The 21,832-nt window shown below is 32.4% G+C and overlaps 1 protein-coding gene across 1 annotated transcript in view; it reads right to left on the reverse strand.

Moving 5' to 3' along the window:
• Positions 1-6,448: 6,448 nt before the first annotated feature.
• The window catches only part of LOC128156422 (uncharacterized), a 28,809-nt gene continuing 13,425 nt past the window's right edge, over positions 6,449-21,832 (reverse strand). Inside the window, exons 7-10 of the mRNA XM_052818572.1 lie at positions 16,439-16,492; positions 7,123-7,215; positions 6,939-7,001; positions 6,449-6,847 (exon numbers count right to left, since the gene is read on the reverse strand). Of these exons, the coding sequence (XP_052674532.1) occupies positions 6,717-6,847; positions 6,939-7,001; positions 7,123-7,215; positions 16,439-16,492 (341 nt within the window). The 3' untranslated portion in view covers positions 6,449-6,716. The remainder of the gene's footprint in view (positions 6,848-6,938; positions 7,002-7,122; positions 7,216-16,438; positions 16,493-21,832) is intronic.

Below are 21,832 nucleotides of genomic sequence, written 5' to 3' on the forward strand. Positions count from 1 at the left end.
ATTTTTTTATTATAAACCTTTTCCTTAAATGATGGTTTTAAATTAGAGATAGAACGAGATAAGATCGCTTATTTACATTGACATTTGTGTTATTTAGCCCATCAAAACTCCAAGCGTGAATCCCTTAAAATCAGAACTGTCATGGCTTCTGAAGACGAAGGATAGTAAACATGCTGGTTTTGATTTACAACCCATTCTTTTACCTTTGACTTTCCACTAAATTACAAACCAACTTCAAACGGAGCATGTTCGTTGAAAGGTTGAAAGGTAAGTGTCGGTGGAATCTTTGCGTAGTTGTGGAAATTTGAATCTCCGCGTAGTTGTGGAAATTTTCAGCAGATGCCAAATATCGTATAAATGATGCATATGTGCCGTCGTTATTTCGACATGGTAATTTCGACTTTAGAAAATGTATTTTAAAATTCCCAATTACAATTATAAAATACTTATTCAGTTAACTTGACTTGGAATAAAAATGTACCCGAGGTCATTTTCATTAATGAAGGATAGCAGATTAACAGCTGTCATTTATTTAAAAACAATGCATATATTTATGCATAATTTTTATGTCACCGTGTGAAAAAAATACTTATTTGGAGTGACATATTGTTTCTTTTATTCGGTACTAATCAGTTCTAATTAGACCTTGACCGCCGGACATAAAGGTGCCACCTGTTATGAAATAATTTATTAATCCTGAGTAACCCTTTTATTTAAGGTAACTCCGCACCTAAAAAATCATGGTTTCAAAGTTAAAAACTTAACTTTTTTTTAACTTATTGGACTTGAATTTCATCAAAAAATAAATAAAATATATATGTATCCATACTTTTTAAGATGTAAGGTAATAAAAACCAAAGGCTGAAATTATCATCTGAAAATCACACTTTTTTGTGTTTAAAAATTAAATATAAGTGGATGGATACTTGTTTGTCTATTTAAATTTTATTGCTTACTATGCCAGAAAACTAAAATTAATTTAAAAAAAAAATTGTTTACATTAGAAAAATTATAGCATTTAAATATATCACCTAGAGAAAAATAGAAAAGAGTTATTTCCCCTTGTCATTGTTTAATTATGTAGAATATAAGGATGACAAACGCTTATTAAATATCTCCAAGTAAACAATGATTTGAGTTTTTGATGTGCACCTATGATAACATAGAAATTACAAATCTACTTGCAAGAATTTTAATGAATTCATGGTTTATGTAAAATGTATGACGTCACAGGAGGGTAGATTTACTTTAATTATCTTTTATGTCAAGAGAAACTCTATTTATTCACGCATGCATGTCTTGCCTATAGGGTGGTCGTTATTCACATTGATCATCCTTTGGAGACTGGACCTTGTACTGTCCATGCCGGCTGTGCACAATGCTCGTGTAGAAACGACAAGTTTGGATAATTAATAAATCATTATTTGATGTACCTACTAATGTATTGCTACCAGTCATATTTGGGGGAGAATTCCTAAGGGTAAAGTTACCCGGGGCTCTAGTAGTCGGATCACAGTACCTTGTCATAGCATGGATTTTTTTACCCAGAGCCCTGTGTGGATGCATCCAGTCCGGCCGCGCTTCCCTCTACAACGATGAGGAGGCTGTGGAATAAGGCATGGATGAAACAATTGCAGCGCCATTTCATCTCAATGTTTCAAGTGCGGTAGAAAAGGACATTATGTGCGGATGTGCAGAACTAGGAACTCCGGAGCTGCCATCAGCACCGTCTCTTCTATTACAACTCGCACAATTAAAACACATACAGAAGTCGGGAAAAGAAAATCAGACAGGAAACAAATTAGGGATAGTGATCGCTTCAAAAATTTAAACAAAAATCGAAGAAAATGAAATACTTTACGCGAAATGTCATTTGTAACTGAAATTCATTGTGAAATGATAAAAACAGAAATCGAAAAATATCGACAGCAGGCGGCATCAAAGAAAGCAGAGGCGGACTTTTTAAAAAATCAATGGAAATGTGACCGAAAAACCCTCAAACACCAAATGTTGGAAAGAGACAATACCATCAAGAAACAAAGTGAAGAACTCGGTGCCCAAAAAGATCTTGCAGGAGCCAGATTAAGACAAGCAGAGCTCCAAGTCGCATTGCAGTCTTTACAAGACAAACTTAATCAATGCATTCGAAAGAAGATCAAAAAGCATCAATCAAGAGACCAAGAGCTTTATACCGCGCTCATTCCAGACCAAAACGTTATCCGGGACAACATTTCCAAACACGAAATCCTCGCCATGCTTATCCGATTACCGATTCATGTACCGGAAGTGCTATCGGGAGTGGAAAGAACTATCGGAAACACGGGGGCGTGTTTCGGGGTCAAAAGGGTATTGTCACCTTGTGAAAAATACTTATTTGGAGTGACATATTGTCTCTTAAATTCGGTGTTAATTAGTTCTAATTAGACCTTGACAGCCGGACATTAAGGTGCCACTTGTTATGAAATCCTTAGTACCCTTTTTATTAATTATCTATTATGTCAAGAGTATCTCTATTTATTCACTCATGTATGTCTTGCCTATAAAGTAGTCGTTATTCACATTGATCATAATTTGGAGACTTGACATTTACTGTCCATACCAGCTGTAAAGGTCGCGTAGAAACGACAAATTTCGATAATTAATAAATTATCATTTGATATACAGACTTGTGTATTCCTATCGGTCAAACATACATGTATTTATTTGTTAGATTGACGTGTGAACCTAAACATAATCAATTTTGTCCGGTCGATTCCTTGAGTAGCAGAAAGACATAAATTAGCGGGGTTTTTTTTCAGAGCACTCTGTTACACTGTATATGTAAACTAAACTTGAATAGATAGTTGACGTAAAAATATATTTTTTTTTGTTTTTAATACAAAAGAGTATTACATTATGTAAGCTCCCAGTAAATACGATTTTTCTTTAACTTTAAACGTGCATTATTGCTTAATCATGTTTATTTTCAAAACAGGATAACCACATGTGATAACCTATTACAAAATAAAATATGTGTTAGACTTCCCTTCCCCTTTAAATGATTTGCGCATTAAAGTTTTACAATTGATCGACCAGAACAAAGACAAATGCTTTTAAATCGGGAAAGAACGCTTAATCACAAAAAATGAATAAAACAAACGTTCGAAAATGAGATACCAACCTTCTATACCTGTGTTCGATGGGATCAGGAAATTCTCTTATTCTTGAAATAGGCCTCCGAATTCAATAATGATTTGTTTGTTAATCTTATTCAACATTATTATTCAAGTAAAAAAGGTATCGATAAAACATCAATAATGATAAACTCCCAAATAACATAGCTTGGTATGGTAATCCAGCACCCTTTTATTCTGTTAATCATATGTTCACTAAGAAAATTGTAAAACGTTAAAGGACTATGTGCGGTTTTATGCATTTTTTGCCCCCCAAATTTAGGTTTTATAAAGAGCTTTAAAAATAAGGTGGAAGATAGTTAAAATCATATTGAAAATAAGGGTGTAAAAAGTTATCCCCATAGTGACGTCATAAAGTAGAAATGACTTCATGAAGATTGCCTTATTTTGATAAATTGATGTTTTGTGGGAAAATATGGGTGTTTTTCGATGGGTTTTCGACTGGGAATCATCGAGCGCAGGCTTGCTCAAGTACCTTTTTTTAGTTTAATGTGCATAACTATCTGAAGAAAAAACTAATGTTAAAATCGTACTTGAGCAGACCTACGCTCGATACTTCCGAATGCAAAATATAAATTAAAAATTAAAATTTTTTCATTTGTCTGCAAATTTGCGGGAATTAGGTCATTTTGGTGACGTCATAGATGAACAGTGAATGAGCAATGATGACAAAAATCAAGATTAAAGTGATAGGCATCCTCTTTACAATGATTTATGAAGATTTGATTTTTATACGATACTTTTTTTTTTAAATTGGTTGAAACCGGGGGCAGATATTTGACCATATCGCACATAGTCCTTTCTTTAAATCAATGTAGTTAATTTATTTGTTAAAACAACAGTTTTATAAAATTATTTTTAATAAAATTGAATGAATCGACCCAAATATTTTTTCCTTTCTTACCTCTACGAAGCAATTCAAACACAGTCCTTACCACTGGGATTAGAAAACAGCAAATAATACACACAATACGTGCGTACACAAGTGGGCAGGTCGCACATCACAGAAAAATAAAACAACTGCGTAAATACTTAAAGAAATTATTTATTGCTGGTTGGCTTTTTCCATTTACAAAAATAAATGTTAGTTAACTTGTAAGATACATTAAAATCAACTCAATATGATTTGCAATTCATGAATAAATGAGTTACAGTTGGATGCGTGGCATGTAATAGTTTTTTCTCATTTTTTTTTTAATTTTTTATAGTGCTGTATCAGACAATACTTAAATCTCATTTATACTTTGTGACACCACATTCAGCGTGTACATCTTAATATTTCAATGAAAATATAAATTTGTTAAAGCTTACAAACTAAATAAAATTTGAAAACTCGTAATCAGAATATATCAATGCATAAACACATCTTATTAGATAATTCAAAGTTTTTAAACCCAAACTAACAGTGATGACAATGGTGTCTTCATTTTCTTGGTAAAACATTTGTGAACCTCTCCCTGACCCATGAGGTCAGGTTAAAAACTGGAATATTTTCTTACATGAATTCTTCATATTCGTTTGAATAAAATTTAAAGGCTTTTTTCGGCATCTTTGTTGACAACCAATCATCATGGTTTAAACATTTTTATTATACATGTATTTTAATTAAACATAGGATGGCTGGTGTATATAACTTGTCATTTGGTTCACGATAAGATTTTAAATATTAAAGGTGCATTATACTTTTTAAGGAATTGTTTTCTCAAATTAGGTGAAGTGCCAAATTTGGTTGAAAGTAGACCTGTCGTTCTAGAGAATAAGATGATATGTGAAAAATTTACGACGACAACAACGACGACAAACAACTTAAAAATTTTCTCAAGGTATTGTCATCTGTTTTAGAACTACTTAGAATTGATCAACCGATTTCAGCGCTACAGGGTTTAGACTGTCATATATCATTGGTAATTATATCAATTGTCACAGTTTAATGATATATCATCCAAATAGCATTTATTGCGATGACTGTTTCCGGATTTTAAAGCAGGAAATAAAATGAGAAATATCAGATCAACCAAGAACTGTTGTAAATATAGACAGTCGGTAATGATTAATGATTAAAGATTAATCACGTAAAAAAGAGCTAATTAACTTCGCTCCAAAACACAAAATTAATTACTTCAAAGAACTCAGCATCAATTTTGACGGCAACAAAATTAACGTCTCATCAATTGTAAAAAATGTAGGTGTTATTTTTGATTCGGTACTGAACATGGATCACCAGGTTCGAAACATCGCAAAATCATGTTACCACCAACTACGGAACATTTGTCGCATTCGACCCTTAATATCAGAAAGCGCTAGTAAAACCCTTGTATGCTCACTTGTGACCTCTCGTTTGGACTACGGTAATGCCTTACTACACGGTGTGTGTACCAGTTCCTTGTCAAGACTTCCAAGGATTCAAAATACAGCCGCTAGGATTATAACGCGTACTAGGAAATATGACCACATAACACCAGTGCTGGTCAGGTTACACTGGCTTCCAATCGAGCAGCAAATTCAATACAAGCTGATCCTAAAGGCTTTCAAAGCCTTACACAGAACATCGCCATTTTATATACAAGAAATGGTCGAGGTCTTCAAGCCAAATAGGTCTCTGCGCTCAGAGAGCTCTATGCTCCTTGTTCAGTCGCGTGCGCGGACTAGGTCGTATGGTGACAGGCGGTTCGACGTGGCCAGTTCTGCATTGTGGAACAACTTTCATTAGAGGGAAATTTTATTCGTTTCAAAAAATTATTGAAAACTTATCTTTTCAGCATGGCTTATCCAGACTATTTTTAAGTATTTACGCATTTTAAAATTTATTTTATTGAGACAGCACAGCATTGATTTTTATAAATAATTAATGTAATCTGACAGGTCGAAAATACTTTTGTCATTTTTGTTGTCAAGCTCCAAGACTGCATATAAAAATACATACAATATCGTCTATTGGTTAAAACAATATACCTTTTTAACAAGGAAGGATGAAAAAGGGATATAAATAAATGTTAGTTAATTGAATTTCGTGTAATACAATACTGCATTACAAGTCAACGGTCACAATTGATAGACCCAAAGAGCTAGACAGGCTTTAGTTGAAACCACGCAGTAAAAACAAGTCACAGAGAATCAGATTTATTTTTTCGTCAAACAATTGGCTTATTCAAAGAAAGCTGTCACCGAGGAAATAAAGCAGTCTTTTAGCCCTACAGTATTTGGTTTTTTTCACATGGGTTTTTGCTGAAAGCACATGCAACTGGACCACAGTATTTGTAAGACAAAATAAAGTCAATCAGAGTAGAAAATACTGAAATATTCAAACAGACTTTATTATTGAAATACAACTGACTAATTTCAGATTTTTTAGTATTGTTTCAACAATTTATACCTCCTTTGAATTTTTTTTAACCGTCAGATAAAAACTAAAGAATGATAAGTCTTTTATGGCCTTATTCATAATTTTGTAAAGTCATTTTCATCATAAGAGATTGTTTGTGGTTTGTTTGAAAATCTCGCCAACTCCAAGTCTGTGTGCTTGGCATCGAAGGAAATGGTTAGTTAAAATGACCCTGGACAGTACGAGTCACACGTCGTCAACTTTAAGCGAAGTGAAGCAGCGATTGTTTCACAGTAAGTACATACATCTGCCCCTATTGTATCTGGAGAGGTATGAAATCCATTTCTACCTACTAAAAAATTTAAAAATACATAAAAGCTAATTTTAAAGAAATAACACTTAGAATTAAAAATCAAACATAACTGTTATCATGAGCATCTAACCTGGGTTGTATCTTCCCTTTCCTGGTGGTGAATAGGTCGAAAATGGGAAATTTAAAGAGAAGCCTTTTAGTAATTAAAATAAAAAAGTAAAAAACATATTCTAAAGTATAGAAAAAAAACCCTTCTATGAAGCATTTACAGTGTTAGTCTTCTAATATTAATGTAGTATGTAATGGAGACTTACATGGCTTGTACATGTTTGGATTGCAACTTTCCACCGCATTCTTGCAATACGTGCACACTATATGATGGAAACATTTTTCTAAATCCGTTACATCTAAATGAAATTAAATGGAAAGATAAACAAGTATTATACTCTTAAAATATCAATTAAAAACGTAGCTTTCCTGACATCACGAACAAAAATAAAAAAAGAGGCCAGCAGCCTTAATGGTCACCTGAGTACCAGAGCCTAAACACATTAAATTAAGTTCCATTCCTAATTTTGAAAAATGGTCAAGTTTTGACCATTTTTGCCCTGCCCCTAGGACCTCTGTAAGACTAGAGTCATGAAATTTACGCTCCCCTTACACCAAAAATACATTATACAAGAGTTTTTTTTCGTATAAAATATAATGTTTTTAGTAAAATATCAAGAAGCCTTTATTTTTTTTGTTCGTGGTTTTTTTTTTTGGACAAAACAAAAATTGATAAATCAAATATTATTTCGTTATAATCTAAGTCAATGTATAAATTTTTACGTTACTACATGTATATATCTTTAAGGTTTGAATAAAATTTCAAACCATTGAACTTTCCGATGATATGAACTCACCAAATTTACATCAATGATAGATTTATAGAGGTAATAGAACTATTCATAGAGTTTTAACAAGTGTCACAGATGACCCTGTCGTTTTTCATACTTATTGTTATACCATAATTAATCACCTAGTTGTCTGCGGACTTTTCCGTTTTCCCGATGACGACAAAGAGCACACGGCGGTTGTGACCGGTGTCGTATAATTTAAGGTCCGCCCTGTAAAATGGTCCGGGGCGGACCATAAATGTTAACATTTAAGGTCCGCCTTTGGTCTAAAAGGGTCCGGCTCGTATAAGAAAAGGTCCGCCTAACATAAAAGGTCCGGGGTATATATTTTTTCATTTGTATTTTTTTTTCAATTTCGAGTATTTTGTAATAAAATAAGTGGTATTGGTTTGTAATTCTTTAAAAGGAGTACTTACCCAAGGTGATTTTGTAAACATCCATCACGAAGTGTAAATGAAAATACATAATTTTACATGTAGTTAAAACTCACATTAAAAAAACAGTTTAAACCTGGGTTTTTTTTATTTCAACATTAATTTTGCCAGTAGATCTTATATAAACAGGAAATGAAACTGATTGGTGTCACTAATTAAACAATGGCTTTAGTCAGGTGTTATATACACAAACACCACCCTGAAGGGTTCACAACTTCCGGTGTTTGACTGTTTGAAATAATCATGTAAACAATGGCCATTTTATACGTCCTCTTTTTGCACATCTTTCCAATATGATACACGCTTAAAAACGTGACACGTTACAAAATCAAATATTTTTTACAATTAAGTTAAATACCGATACCTGCAAGCGGTATGTATTATTGCTATTTTTTATTTGCACTATGGCACATGTGTAAGTTATGCTAATTATCATAAACTGTTCAATTCTTTGATCCTTTTTTCTAGAATTATATTTTTGGATCAGACTTTTGCCTTTGTAAATATCAAAGAAGGGGAGTATTCAAAGGAATTGATTTGTTCATAAGAAATTAAACACATGTAATATTAGCAAAGAGCCACGTTTCTTCGGCTGTCTTAGCATTTTGTATCTTAAAAAAAGAATTTAAGGTGATTCAGTTTAAAAATTTCTTAAAAAGAAAATATTTGTGTGAAAAAGGCAAATGTTGACACCCCGGTAAAAGAAGATGGGTGAATAAGGCGTGTAAATTGCCTATTTGAGGATAGATAAGATACTATAAAATTAAAATATGAACACATCTCATTATTTCTTTCTAAATTATTGAAAACAATGTACCTTTAAATATGTTAAATATTTGGAATAGGTTGATTTAAACTGGTGTATGCGTGTCAAAACCTCCAAATAGTGTCATTTTTAGAACTTCTTATTCCCCTATCTTCTTTTATTTTAGATTCCTGCCTGCTACACCCACATATAGCATTAATTTTTTTTTTCACAAGTATCATATAAACATTATGAAATGCATTTCTTGGCCCCTCCCCCAATTTAAAGACTAAGAAGGCCATTAGATGAAAATCAATACCGTCAGACAAATAGCCAAAACATAGCTCAATATTTTAAGATTATTTAAATGAGACGGACAATCGTTTGCAATGGATTTCAGGCCTTTGTCGCATTTTTTAAAAAGTCGTCGGATAAAACTTAATTATAAAATGGTTTACTACGGTAACTTCTCTTACTATGACATTAATTTTACGATCTTTTTAGGGACACAATGCATATATATTTACATGTACCGAGTCTCATTCCTTTAATTGAAATATCTTACGATGAAAATCAATTATTTAAATACTTACAATTAATGTGTAACTACTCTGAATAAATAAAAAAAAGCTTCCCTGAAGTCAATTTCATGTCCACTCCAACATTAAGAAGATCAAGTGAAAAATATCACAACAAGAATCAAATGAATATTAAACTACATCCATGTATGACCAGTTCTTTCAACGAGGCGGACCTTTTCTTGAACTATAATATTGGGTCCTACCTCTAAAATAAAAGGTCATCGGGTAAAAATACTGTGAATTATATTTACATACAGCATTTCAATGGGGTGGACCTTTTCTGTACAATGATATTGTATCCTACTCCCTAAATAAAAATGTAATTTAGATGAACATCAAAACCTGTTCAATATGTAATAACTACTTGTACTTAATTCATTGTTTAACGACAGTTGTTAACATGTTTTTCTCAACGTGTGAACCTTTTCTTGAGCCTTAATATTAGATCCTACTCCTAAATAAAAGAAAACCAGGAGTATTTTCACAATAATTTGCACACACTATTTAGTCCCTTTGTTTTTAAATCTCTTCCGGTGTAAATGTATTAACAGAGGGTTTCACGACAGGTGAACACGGGTAAAAGAAGCCCTGCAGGCATTCACACCTGTGCTAATCAGAATACACCCCTGAACTGTGAAAGAAAAAATGTCTCCGCTGTAGTGTTCTACACAACTTAGATTGTCTTTTTAGCTCGTTCTTTGTTTAATTTTCAGTAGGTCAGGAACGTATGATTATATACTAATAATTTATACTACTCTAGGTAGATATAAAAAGTAGCAATGATACCGCTTGCATGTACCGTAGTAATTGAATTGTAAAGAATATTTGATTTTAAAATGGGTAACGTTTTTAAGCGTGTTTCGTATTGGAAAGATGTGCAAAAGAGGACGTGTGAAATGTCCATTGTTTACGTGATTATTTCAAACAGCCAAACACGTGAAGGTGTGAACCCCTCACACCTGATTGTGTATACAACACCTGGTTCAAGCCATTGTTTAATTAATGACACCAATCAGTTTAATTTCCTGTCAATATAAGACAGACCGGCAAAACTAAAGTTGAAATGAGAATCCAGTTTTAAACAGTAATAATTTTTGTGATTTATTTATGTTCACCAAGCTACAAGTATACGTATTTTCATTAAAACTCTGTGCTGGATATTTACTGACTCACCTCGGGTAGGTACTTCTTTAAAAGAATTACAAAATAATACCACTTATTTTGTAACAAAATAGTCGAAATTGAAAAAAATATAAATGAAAAATATACCCCGGACCTTAAAAGTTAGGCGGACCTTTTCTTATACGGGCCGGACCCTTTTAGAGCAAAGGCGGACCCTAAATGTTAACATTAAGGGTCCGCCCCGGACCATTTTACGGGGCGGACCCTAAATTATACGACACCGGTCACATCCGGACGGAGACAATAAAAACTGTTATGTATTGGACAGTTCGGGTAAATCGGAAATAAAAAGAAGACCTTACATTTGCCAAAAACATGCAAAAAATGCTTTCCTTAAATTTCAATGAACTAAAACCAAAAATGAACACAATGACCCTTATAAATTTCCGTAACTCAAGCTGAGAATATTTTTAATGTGGTATTTTGAAGACTTTGATACGCTTAGTATAAAATTTTGTTATTAAAATTACGGGTTTTTAAACTGTATCATATTATTTTTTTTTTAAATTGAAATGAAAAAACGAATTTGAAATTATATATCATAATTAAAGCAATTAGCACTTGCCCCATCTTATTCATCCATCTTCTTTAGGATTCGCATATTTGGTATGCAAATGGTCAAATACGGTACAAGACAGCTTTTTATTTGAAAATTTAAATCTAATTTACTTCTTAGGTCAAGGGTGCAATGGATGGCTTTCAGGTGATTCAGGTATGAATTACAATGTCGATATAGGTAAATGAAATACAAGTATATTGAGCATTCTACACATACAGTAAGTCACAACATACAAGTAAATGCATTCTAGGACTTCATTTGTGAAGTCTTATTTTATGAAACCAACAAATATTCTTTCTAATGAAAAGAAAATGATCTTACCTTTAAACGAATAATACGGTTTTCTGATGGTAAAATGTGCTTCGTTTTATAATTAGCTGCTAAAAAGTTTGATATCATATATATTTTATAAATTATTAATAAAATTTAAGCTGTCATTAGTTATGTTTTCCAACATTCATATACCTGAATGCAAAAAATTAATAAACACTGAAATGAAAGTGTAGAATGACCTTAGAATGAAACTTAGTCAAACTTAAGATTAGCCATGTGGTTTCTGATAACACTAAAAAAAAATTAAGAAAACGCACACAGACACACACACAGTATGCAATAGAAAATGTGAAAAAATGACACAAAATCGTTTAATATCACACTGCATTATACTATGTGTAAAGTTCATACTTTATTGCATAATGCAATATTTATCAGTACACATCAATAGCAGGTTCCAGTAAATGGTCTACCAATCCTCTCTCTTTACTCCGTACTGAAATTCTTACAGTAGTAAAGGAGAAACTTCAGGAGTACTATACAATATACTCCAGAAGTGGTGTGAATCAGATGTGGATACTTAACAACATCAAAGAATTATTAGAAACTTTGAGGTCACAAAATCTTACCAAAATCAATAGCATCAAAACGTACGATTTTTTCAACTCTTTATGCAACCATTCCCCTCGACAAATTACAATCTAGGCTTTTTGATATCATCGACAATTGTTTCTTCAATAAAAATGGAAGTCGATAAAATGCTTACCTTGTCATTGGAAATCTAAAATATTATTTTGTTAAAAACCATTCTGGTTACACACACAAGTACTCTGAAGTTGACATTAAAAAGATGCTTGAGTTTCTGATAGACAGCATCTATGTAGTTTTTGGAAATTAAGTCTTCCAACAATCTGCTGAAATTCACATGGGTACCAATTGTGCCCCATTGTTAGCAGACCTATTTTTGTATTCTTATGAAGCAGAATTTATTAAAAAAAAAAAACTTGTTCGTGAAAAAATAAATTATAAGTATTCTCAATTAACAATTGTTATTTCCATTCTTACCTCGACTCGATATATCCCAGTGAACTTGAAATAAAAAAGGCCACAGAGTCTGCGTTATCTGTTTCATATTTGAATATCTTATTGGAAATGGACATTGATGGTAACCTACCAACAAAACCTTATGATAAACGCGATGACTTCAATTTTTCATATCACCTGCATATGGTGTTTTTGTCTCTCAGTTAATTCGATACGCAAGAGCATGCTCTTCGTGTATGAACAGTTTTTAAGGCGAGGCAAGCTACTGACAAACAAGTTGATAAAACAGGACTATCGTTTGAAGTCATCTTTTCGTAAGTTCTATGGTCGATACAACGACCTTGTCAGCAAATACATTTTCCACTAGGTCGCATGCTGGCTTTTGTTTTCCATACTAATTGTTAGACCATAATTAAACACCTTATTGTCTACGGACCTTTCGGTTTTTTCCCCGATTACAACATTACACTAATTTTACGGTGTTTTTAAGGATACAATGCATGTAGATATACATGTATCGGGTCTCGCCCCTTTAATTGAAATGTTTTACTATGAAAATTATTTATATAAATATTATTATAGTTAATGTGTAACTACTCTGAGTACATTTTAGAAAATAAAACCTACACTGAAGTCAGTTTCATGTCCACTCCAACATTAAGAAGTTCAACTGAAAAATATCAAAACAAAAATCTATAACAAACTCACTACATCCATGCATGACTATGCAATTCTTTTAACGAGGCGGACTTTTCTTGAACTATAATATTGGGTCCTTCCTCGAAAATAAAAGGTCAGCGCGTCAAAATACTATGAATTTTTTGCAAACAACATTTCAATGGGGCGGACTTTTTCTAAATGGGTCATTATATTACACCTATCCCTAAATTAAAAGAACATCGGGGCCAATCAAAGCAAGTATCAATATGAATATTAATTTTCTGCATTGGGTATTTCAACAGGTGGACCTTTTCCTAGCCATAATATTAGGTCCTAGCCCTACATTAAAAGATTGTCGGGATAAATCAAAACAAGCATTTATACGAATATTTATTATATGAATATTAATTATCTGCATTCAGTATTTCAACAAGGCGGACCATTTCTTGAACTATATTATTGGGCCCTACCCACTGAAACAAAAGATCATCATTAAATTAAAGTCAATACAAGTGTCAACTTGATTAAGTATTTTCCTATATAGATAATGATACCATTGCTATATCGAGGGATCTGTAACTTCACCAACATGGAAGAGAGAGAGAGAGAGAGAGAGAGAGAGAGAGAGAGAGAGAGAGAGAGTTATTAATCTTTACCAATGCAAGACCGCTACTCTAGACACTATCCATTTGATAAGGACGTCAATATTTTACTCCATGGAGATACATATTTCTCTTAAATCAAATAGGATTTTGTTTTTAGGCAGTTTACAAATATATTTCTGCATTAAAGCGCTTTGTGATATAGCAATTTTATCACAAATCATATACCTTGCATATGCATGTAGTTTTTTTCTTCTTCCTCAGCCTCAATTTTTGTAAGTATGCTGTAAGTTCAGCCCTTAATTTTTCATAAATATGATTACATAGAAATCCTAACTTGGACATATCAAATTTGAAATTCGACATAGAAATCCTAACTTGGACATATCAAATTTGAAATTCGTAAACATTATCGATGGAAACGGATTTACTTTTAATAAGACCAGTGTTTACTACATTACATGTATGCATCATTATATACATATAAAAGTATTGTACGTTTGATTAAAGGAAGAGGGAATAAGTCTTCTAAAATAATGAGGTGATCAAATACTGTCGGAAATAAACACTTACACTTTTTAAACTATATTGCATGCGCATGAGAGAGAGAGAGAGAGAGAGAGAGAGAGAGAGAGAGATTATTACAACATTATCACCTTTATTACGTTTTTAAACAATTTACCTGTAGTCAATTTAAACATGCTTTTTAATTATAGGTACACGTATTATATGATTAATTTCTTTTATCTTTTCTCGCCCTTATATTTACTGTACCACAGTACGTACATGTATATACTATATTGTCAACGTAGATACCCTCTGTTACGGTAATCCACATATATATATGCGACATTTTATTAATTATCTTAAACTTGTGATAAATCTACCTAGAGACGTATAAGTTATTAGTATATTATCATAAGTTTCTGATCTACTGAAAATTAAACAAAGCACAAGCTAAAATGACAATCTTAGTTGCGTAGAGCACTACAGCGGAGACATTTTTCTCTCTCAGTTAAGGGGTGTATTATGATTGAATTGCAGACGTTTAGGCCCCAACATGTTTAGGCCCCAAGACGGTTAGGCCCCAGGTAAGATGTTTAGTCCCCAAGATGTTTAGGCCCCAAGATGTTTAGGCACCTGTTGTTTATAATAATAACTGATAGTTGAAAGAACATGGCTTTTAAGCACTTTTGAGCCAATAAATGCAATTTACTTTAATTTGTAGTAAACTAACAATCGTTAATAATAACTGATAGTTGAAAGAACATGGCTTTTAAGCACTTTGGAGCCAATAAATGCAATTTACTTTAATTTGTAGTATACTAACAATCTTTACGCAAATATATCGTTGTTTACTTTATATACAAGTTCTTGAAAAACTTTAATTACGGAAACATTATGCTATAAACTTGCATGCACACGCTATCTTTTTCTCTTCATGGTTTACTTCCAACGTGAGGTGTGAAACCCTCATTGTATTACTAGAGGATCTCTTCATTATGTTCTCCTAGTTAGCACCTATCTATATAGAGAGGGAGCAGGATACGGTGGGGGTGTTGTTTTAACAATTTAATTCATGTCATACAAAAAGTAAATGAAAGTCTTTACCATTTCTTTGATCTCTAATTAGAAAATTAAATATAGAAAATAATATGATGTGACAAAATAATATGATATTTAAAAAATGATAAATTATGCATAAGATGCAGATTATACTTCTTTATAATTTTGAAAGTGAATGAAGTTTTTAATAATAAAATGTAAATTATAAATAACTTATACAAATGTATGCTGGTGCCTAAACCATTATTCATTTAAAAAATAAAATGAAAATTATAATTAACTTAGAAAAATGTAGGGTGGTGCCTAAAAATCTTGGGGCCTAAACATCTTGGGGCCTAAGCGTCTTATCAATGAAGGGCCTAAACATCTTGGGGCCTAAAAGTCTTGCTACCTTATGATTAACACAGGTGTGAATGCCTTTAGGGCTTCTTTTACCCGTGTTTACCTGTCATGAAACCCTCTGCTAATACATATACACCGGAAGAGATTTAAAAACAAAGGGACTAAATTGTGTGTACAAATAATTGTCAAAATACTCCTGGTTTTCTTTTTTTTTCAGATTCTTAAACAATTAGTCAAAATCTAATCCGCTATGAATATTTGATATTCCACAAAGTAATACGCAAATGGCCGACTGGATTATGTAAACGAAGATATATTTAAAATACAAGTACACGAGCAAAAAGAATAATTACTTTTAATAAAGAGAAATTTTAACAAGTGACTACGGGTAGGACCTTTTCTTATAGGGGAAAGCCGGACCCTAAATGTTAACATTGAAGGTCCGGCCGGACCATTTTACGGGGCGGACCTTAAATTATACGACACCGGTCAGCAGAGGATGCTAACTCCTCTATAGCACCTGATCCAACCTCTATCTTTTTTTTTTCGCTCTACTCATATTTTGTAGTTTTCCTTTGGAATTTTGATTTTGAACACTGTTCGTTATCATCACGTTATTTACGTTATTTACTTGTTGACTGTTTGTATGAAAAAATGAAAATTTTCGTATCATTAAAAACGATAGACCTCAGTACATATTGAAATTTACACAGCCGAACATGTTTAGTTTTTGGGTATCTTACCTGAATGAAAACGACGGGGTGGGTCCCAGGACTGATGTTTCTGCCACACGTTACCTGAACATTATATTGGTTTTAAATTGTTGATAAATTGTTGATAAACGAAGAGAAATAATAACATTCAGATGATTTTGAAACGGAATCAACAAAAAGCTGAACACACAAACACAAAAACCACCCCTCCAAAATTTAAAAACAAATACACTCTAAACAACGACACAAAGACACAGTCAAAACAAAACCAAAATGTATAAAGCCGAAGAACTTACTATTCAATAGCGATTAATCTAACGCTGATACATTAAAGATTGATAAGTCGTCTGTTAAAATTCAATTGAATATCGTTTGGTTCAATTTTTGAGTTGTTTTATTTTACTTTCACGTTTTCATACGGTTAATCCAGTTTTATTTTTAATGACACTTGACTTTGACCCGTGCACGGGTTGACATTGCATATCATGTCGGGCATTTACGAATTAGATACATCAAATTTGCAAACAATGTTGACATTCAGAACTGTCTGAATTTTTTATTCAACGCACTGAGTTAGAGTTAACCCCCGTATTTTTTTTTCATGAACAGAATATATAGCAAATTTGTAATGAAAATTTTCACAAATTTGTATTATCGTTTTTAAGTTTATCCATGCAAATGTGATATTGTGGAAACATAAACTAAAGAGCATCCCGTGAATTAGCGTGAATGTAATGCGCAGGCGTAAGATTGTAAAATCCAAAAAATTCAGACAATTTCCGGATTTTCTAAAGGAATGTTCGTTGTTTATTCATTAGCGAAGCCTGATTGAGAAAAATAAAAACAATTTGGTAACCTCCAAATAATAATGATGTTAAAAATATATAAAACAAAAGACAGTACTCTTCCGATTTCTCGGTATTGAAGCCCAAAAATTCAAGTCTATTACATTTTACAGTGTATTTTAATATAGTAGTATAGATAATTAAATTCTCTGAGACAGAAATCAAAAGCTATATTAGCGGTTGTGATTATATTTATAGTATTGTAAAAATTCTATAATGATTATTTTTTGTAGGATACTTATGTTTGCCGATTATTTTTAACAGGACCTGTTAAAAGGTTAATAACGGCAAAACATACTTCCGCAGAACTTACCTTGCCCAACAATTTATATCAAAAATATCAAAATGATTACCCGATGGTAGCGAAAAAAAGTTTTCTGTTGGTGGATACTGCTGCCAAACATTTCCTGTAAAATTGATAGCTTTTCAATAAAATGTCATTCATGTTAAAAACATGCTTTTAAAAATATATATCAGAGATTAAATATTTATCTTAAGTCGAAAACACTCTCAAATTTTTTTAGATTTAATTATATAAACAAATTTATATAATTAAATCATAATGCAATGCTATGAAAAGCATCAAAAATATAATTTCTGACTTGTGAAACTGAAAATGATTTTTTTAAATTTGTTCCTCAGTGTGTTTTATTTCTTTTTTGTTTTACCTTGTTTTGGCATTTTACTATAAGTTGTTGTACTATGTTATTTTTTTTTAGTTTTGCTAACCAAAATAAAAAAAGAATTATGTTAATAAGTAGTTTCTGCTTGTTCCTTCTTATTTTTTGTCGTGGATTTTCAAACGTTTGAAAACATCTGCAAATCATCTGAATAGTTTTTTTAAAATCATTGTAATAGCAATAAAAATCATCACTACATTTTTCTAGTATTAAAAAGTCAAAGTATATACCATTTCTTAATCAATCCTTATGACTTACCTCTCCCATAGAGTACAGTTCCGGCCTTTGGTATTAAAATATAGCAAAGAAGACATACACTTTGCAAGCACGACCGCGTCTTTGTTGACATAATCCAATCAAAACGACTGCGTAGAATATCTCAAGCAACTTGTTTTTATTTATCTAAAAAAAGCAAATCAAAAATAATTTGTTTGCCAGTGTATTACTTCCTCCTAAAAATGAATTCTGAAATGAAGTAACCTAACTTTATATCATGATATAAAAGATATTCATAATAATTTGTCATGAATGACTAGATAATGTAAATGTACGCAATGTGCGTATCGGTGTGTTCTTTACGTCGGAGGTTACCGAACAAAGTTAAGTTTTATTTTATAAATATCGACCACACTAGTTGGTACAAATAATCTATTTGTGTGACGGTGTGTTCTTTACGTCGGAGGTTACCGAACAAAGTTAAGTTTTATTTTATAAATATCGACCACACTAGTTGGTACAAATAATCTATTTGTGTGACGGGCACGAAACATCGTTTTTGAAAGTGGGGGGGGGGGGCATCCTGTTGAATTGTTGAACTTTTAATTCCATTTATTACATGCTCCCAAAAAGATTAGAAGTGGGGCAACAACATAAGCCCCCACTCCTTCTCCTTCTGAGGCTACGTGTGAAAGTGACATTGCTAGGTACCTTAGCCTGAGTACTATGATAAAATGTTTGAACGTGTTTTATCACACTTAATACAATTAATACCTAAACTAACCTCGATAAATCAAGTAGCTATTTAAGGGTGTATGCGACCACCTTGTACATCTGATGATAAAAATATAAACATTTCTTGAACTGACCTAAAACAGACCAAAACTATTGCAAAACATACATGTTAAACAACAAATATGAGGTTCTGCATTTTTTAAAATTCAAACTATGCTAAAAGAATAGAACACTGTCATTTTAATTTCATAGAGCTGTGCAGCTGAATACTGCAGTTCAAGATTGAAAAATTGAAAAAAATATGATAAAAGTCATTAGTGTCCACTCTACAACATTTTGTTGGGAAAAGAGTCTAAGCTTGCTTATTTAAGCTGTAAGTTTGTCTCATTATACGGTACCCTATTCTTGAAATAGGTCTCAGAAAAATATCAATTCTCACGAAATATATATGCGTGTTTCTATGAGATACGTTGAACATATTTTTTCATTAAATATTTTCATTAAAAATGATATGTATCTAATATGATCTTTAACTTTTTCGTTATTATTATGGGTTTCATACTCCTTTTTGAAAGATTTCATGCAGGGAGGTGGTCGTCATTACAAAAGTATAACTTTCTACTCCAGAATGAAACTTAATTAACTGCATATATAAGTCTCTTCGACAAGTTTGTGTATGGGTTATGGTACTCAGGAGACCGTTAAGGCCAATTGGCCTCTTGTTTAGTTTGCAGTTGTAGGCGATAAGACCCCGAAAAGTTGGTACCTGATTCCACCTCCAATGTATTGGAGGACCGTGTTTGCTCAAAGTTTGTATTTTGACCATCACTAACAAACCAAATCATCAACATTTCGTTTTTTCCCTATTATGAAATTTTCCAGATTTTGACTGTCACGACAGCCGTCGTGACTGTTCAGTCAAACACAACAGGATTCGTTTTATATTTACAATTTTTATACAAAATAAAACCAAACAAATATACATATTATAAACAATAAGATATTTAAGTTTTCTGGTGTCCATAGTCTTCGTCACAGGCATGTAGAAGAGTAGTGGGTAGATATGGCAAGGCGTGAGACAGTGGCGGACAGGTATAACCACGGCGATGGACTGCCAGAAACTGGATAGGGACCTTATTAAATTAAACAAATAAACATATTTTGAGTTACATGATTAATATACCTTACATAAACATAGGCTAAGTCGCACGGACTTAAAAATATAACATTATGGTAACAACAGCACGCCATACAATAGCACGAAACCACAGCGAATACGATCACTGCATAACGTTAAGAGTATCACACTACTTAACACAGAAAAACCACGTCAAAACGATATACAAATACTCCGTACTACACGGACAATATACAAGTACACCGAACTACACGGCAAAAATACAAGTATATCATGCATTTATATCTCAGTATAAAGCACACACACTCGACACGTGACCACACAGGAACACGCGCGAGCAAGCGCCTATGTTTAACAGTTCTACCTCGTAAAACCAGTATATCAAAAGTAACAAAAAATACTTAATATAAACTCCAAAGTAATGTAAAAAGACTGAGCCGTAGTTAAATTACAAAAGTATAAAATAGTTTAACTTACCCCTAATAGGAGAAAGGGTTACTCAAAACCTTATCTGCTCATACCTGTCTTGGGGAAAACGTGGCCACTGTCTGCCAGGTCTGCAACGCGGCTGTTTAAATAAAGTAATCAAACAATAGAAAAAACTGACCAATACGTACTATAGCTGACACCGTGTCCAGAGAGGTACACTACGGGTATAAAACAAGTTACACAGGAACGTTTAAGAGGGTCCCTACAGGATACTTATATGTAAAGAAAACAAAAATAATACCGGTAGATACTGATTTGTGACATTGACATTAACCATGATCACAAGATGCCCAATTGTGACAAGGAGCACTAGGCGGGTGCAAATTTTAAATTTCGTCCCGACGCTAGATAGCCATCATTGTCACACTTTTGTTGATTTTTTATACAGATGAATGGCTTGCGTGTATGTTTTTCCCTGTATAAGAATAACGAATCACAAAGCGTACACATTGCTAAAAATCGAAATATCTGTCTTTCTTCCCTTGAATGCAAAGTTAACCAAATGTAGTATTTAAGTTTAGTTTGATCTGTAACTCTAATTTACATTATTAGACACACACTTACACATACTCACACTGTGTGTGTGTTTTAATTTCCATTAAAATGTTTAAATTACGAACATAGAATGATTGACACAATATCTATATAAACAACAAGCGTCAAAGTAAATTCAATAGTGGTTTGATTTTAAATCTTTTATAAAAAAAAAATTATTGAGATAAAACGCAAAAGAAAACTGTTGAAACATAAAAAACAATTCTAAGGTTTTAAAAAAAAAGCAAACAAACAACATTTTATTCATAAAATAATGGACTTAATTCAGGTACTGAATTCATTCTTTTGGAATCAATTTTACCAACATAAATGCAAATTAATTTTTAGCCGGACTGAGTCCTGGCTGTAGGCAGGCAAATCGCCAATGTTACTTTTAATAGCACAACTTTAAAAGTAAACAAAAAAACCAAACAGCGTCAGAGTAAAAGCGTTCGCTATACCAAATAGTTACACAGAGCCACGTTTTGTCAAAAGTGATGGCATTTTTTTCTTTTTTTTTAATTTCGAGAGAATTGTCTATCATGTTAAGTTTTCTTATTAATAACGTGTTTTAAAAACAAGACTAAGCATTTCGGACACATACAATGCGCATGAGTTTCCATGAACTGCTTTGCTGCGCGTTAAAATAATGGGGATTGAATATATAAAGCTTGTTGCAAAATTAAAGGCAGCAATTTAACTGTTGAACTTTTTGCATGCATCATTTTCTTTATTCCCAGCAAGAATATATTTTTTTTCTTAATAAATAGAATATTTATAATTGTGT

Source organism: Crassostrea angulata, chromosome 7 (assembly GCF_025612915.1).
Source record: "Crassostrea angulata isolate pt1a10 chromosome 7, ASM2561291v2, whole genome shotgun sequence".
NCBI classification, from domain to species: Eukaryota; Metazoa; Mollusca; class Bivalvia; order Ostreida; family Ostreidae; genus Magallana; species Magallana angulata.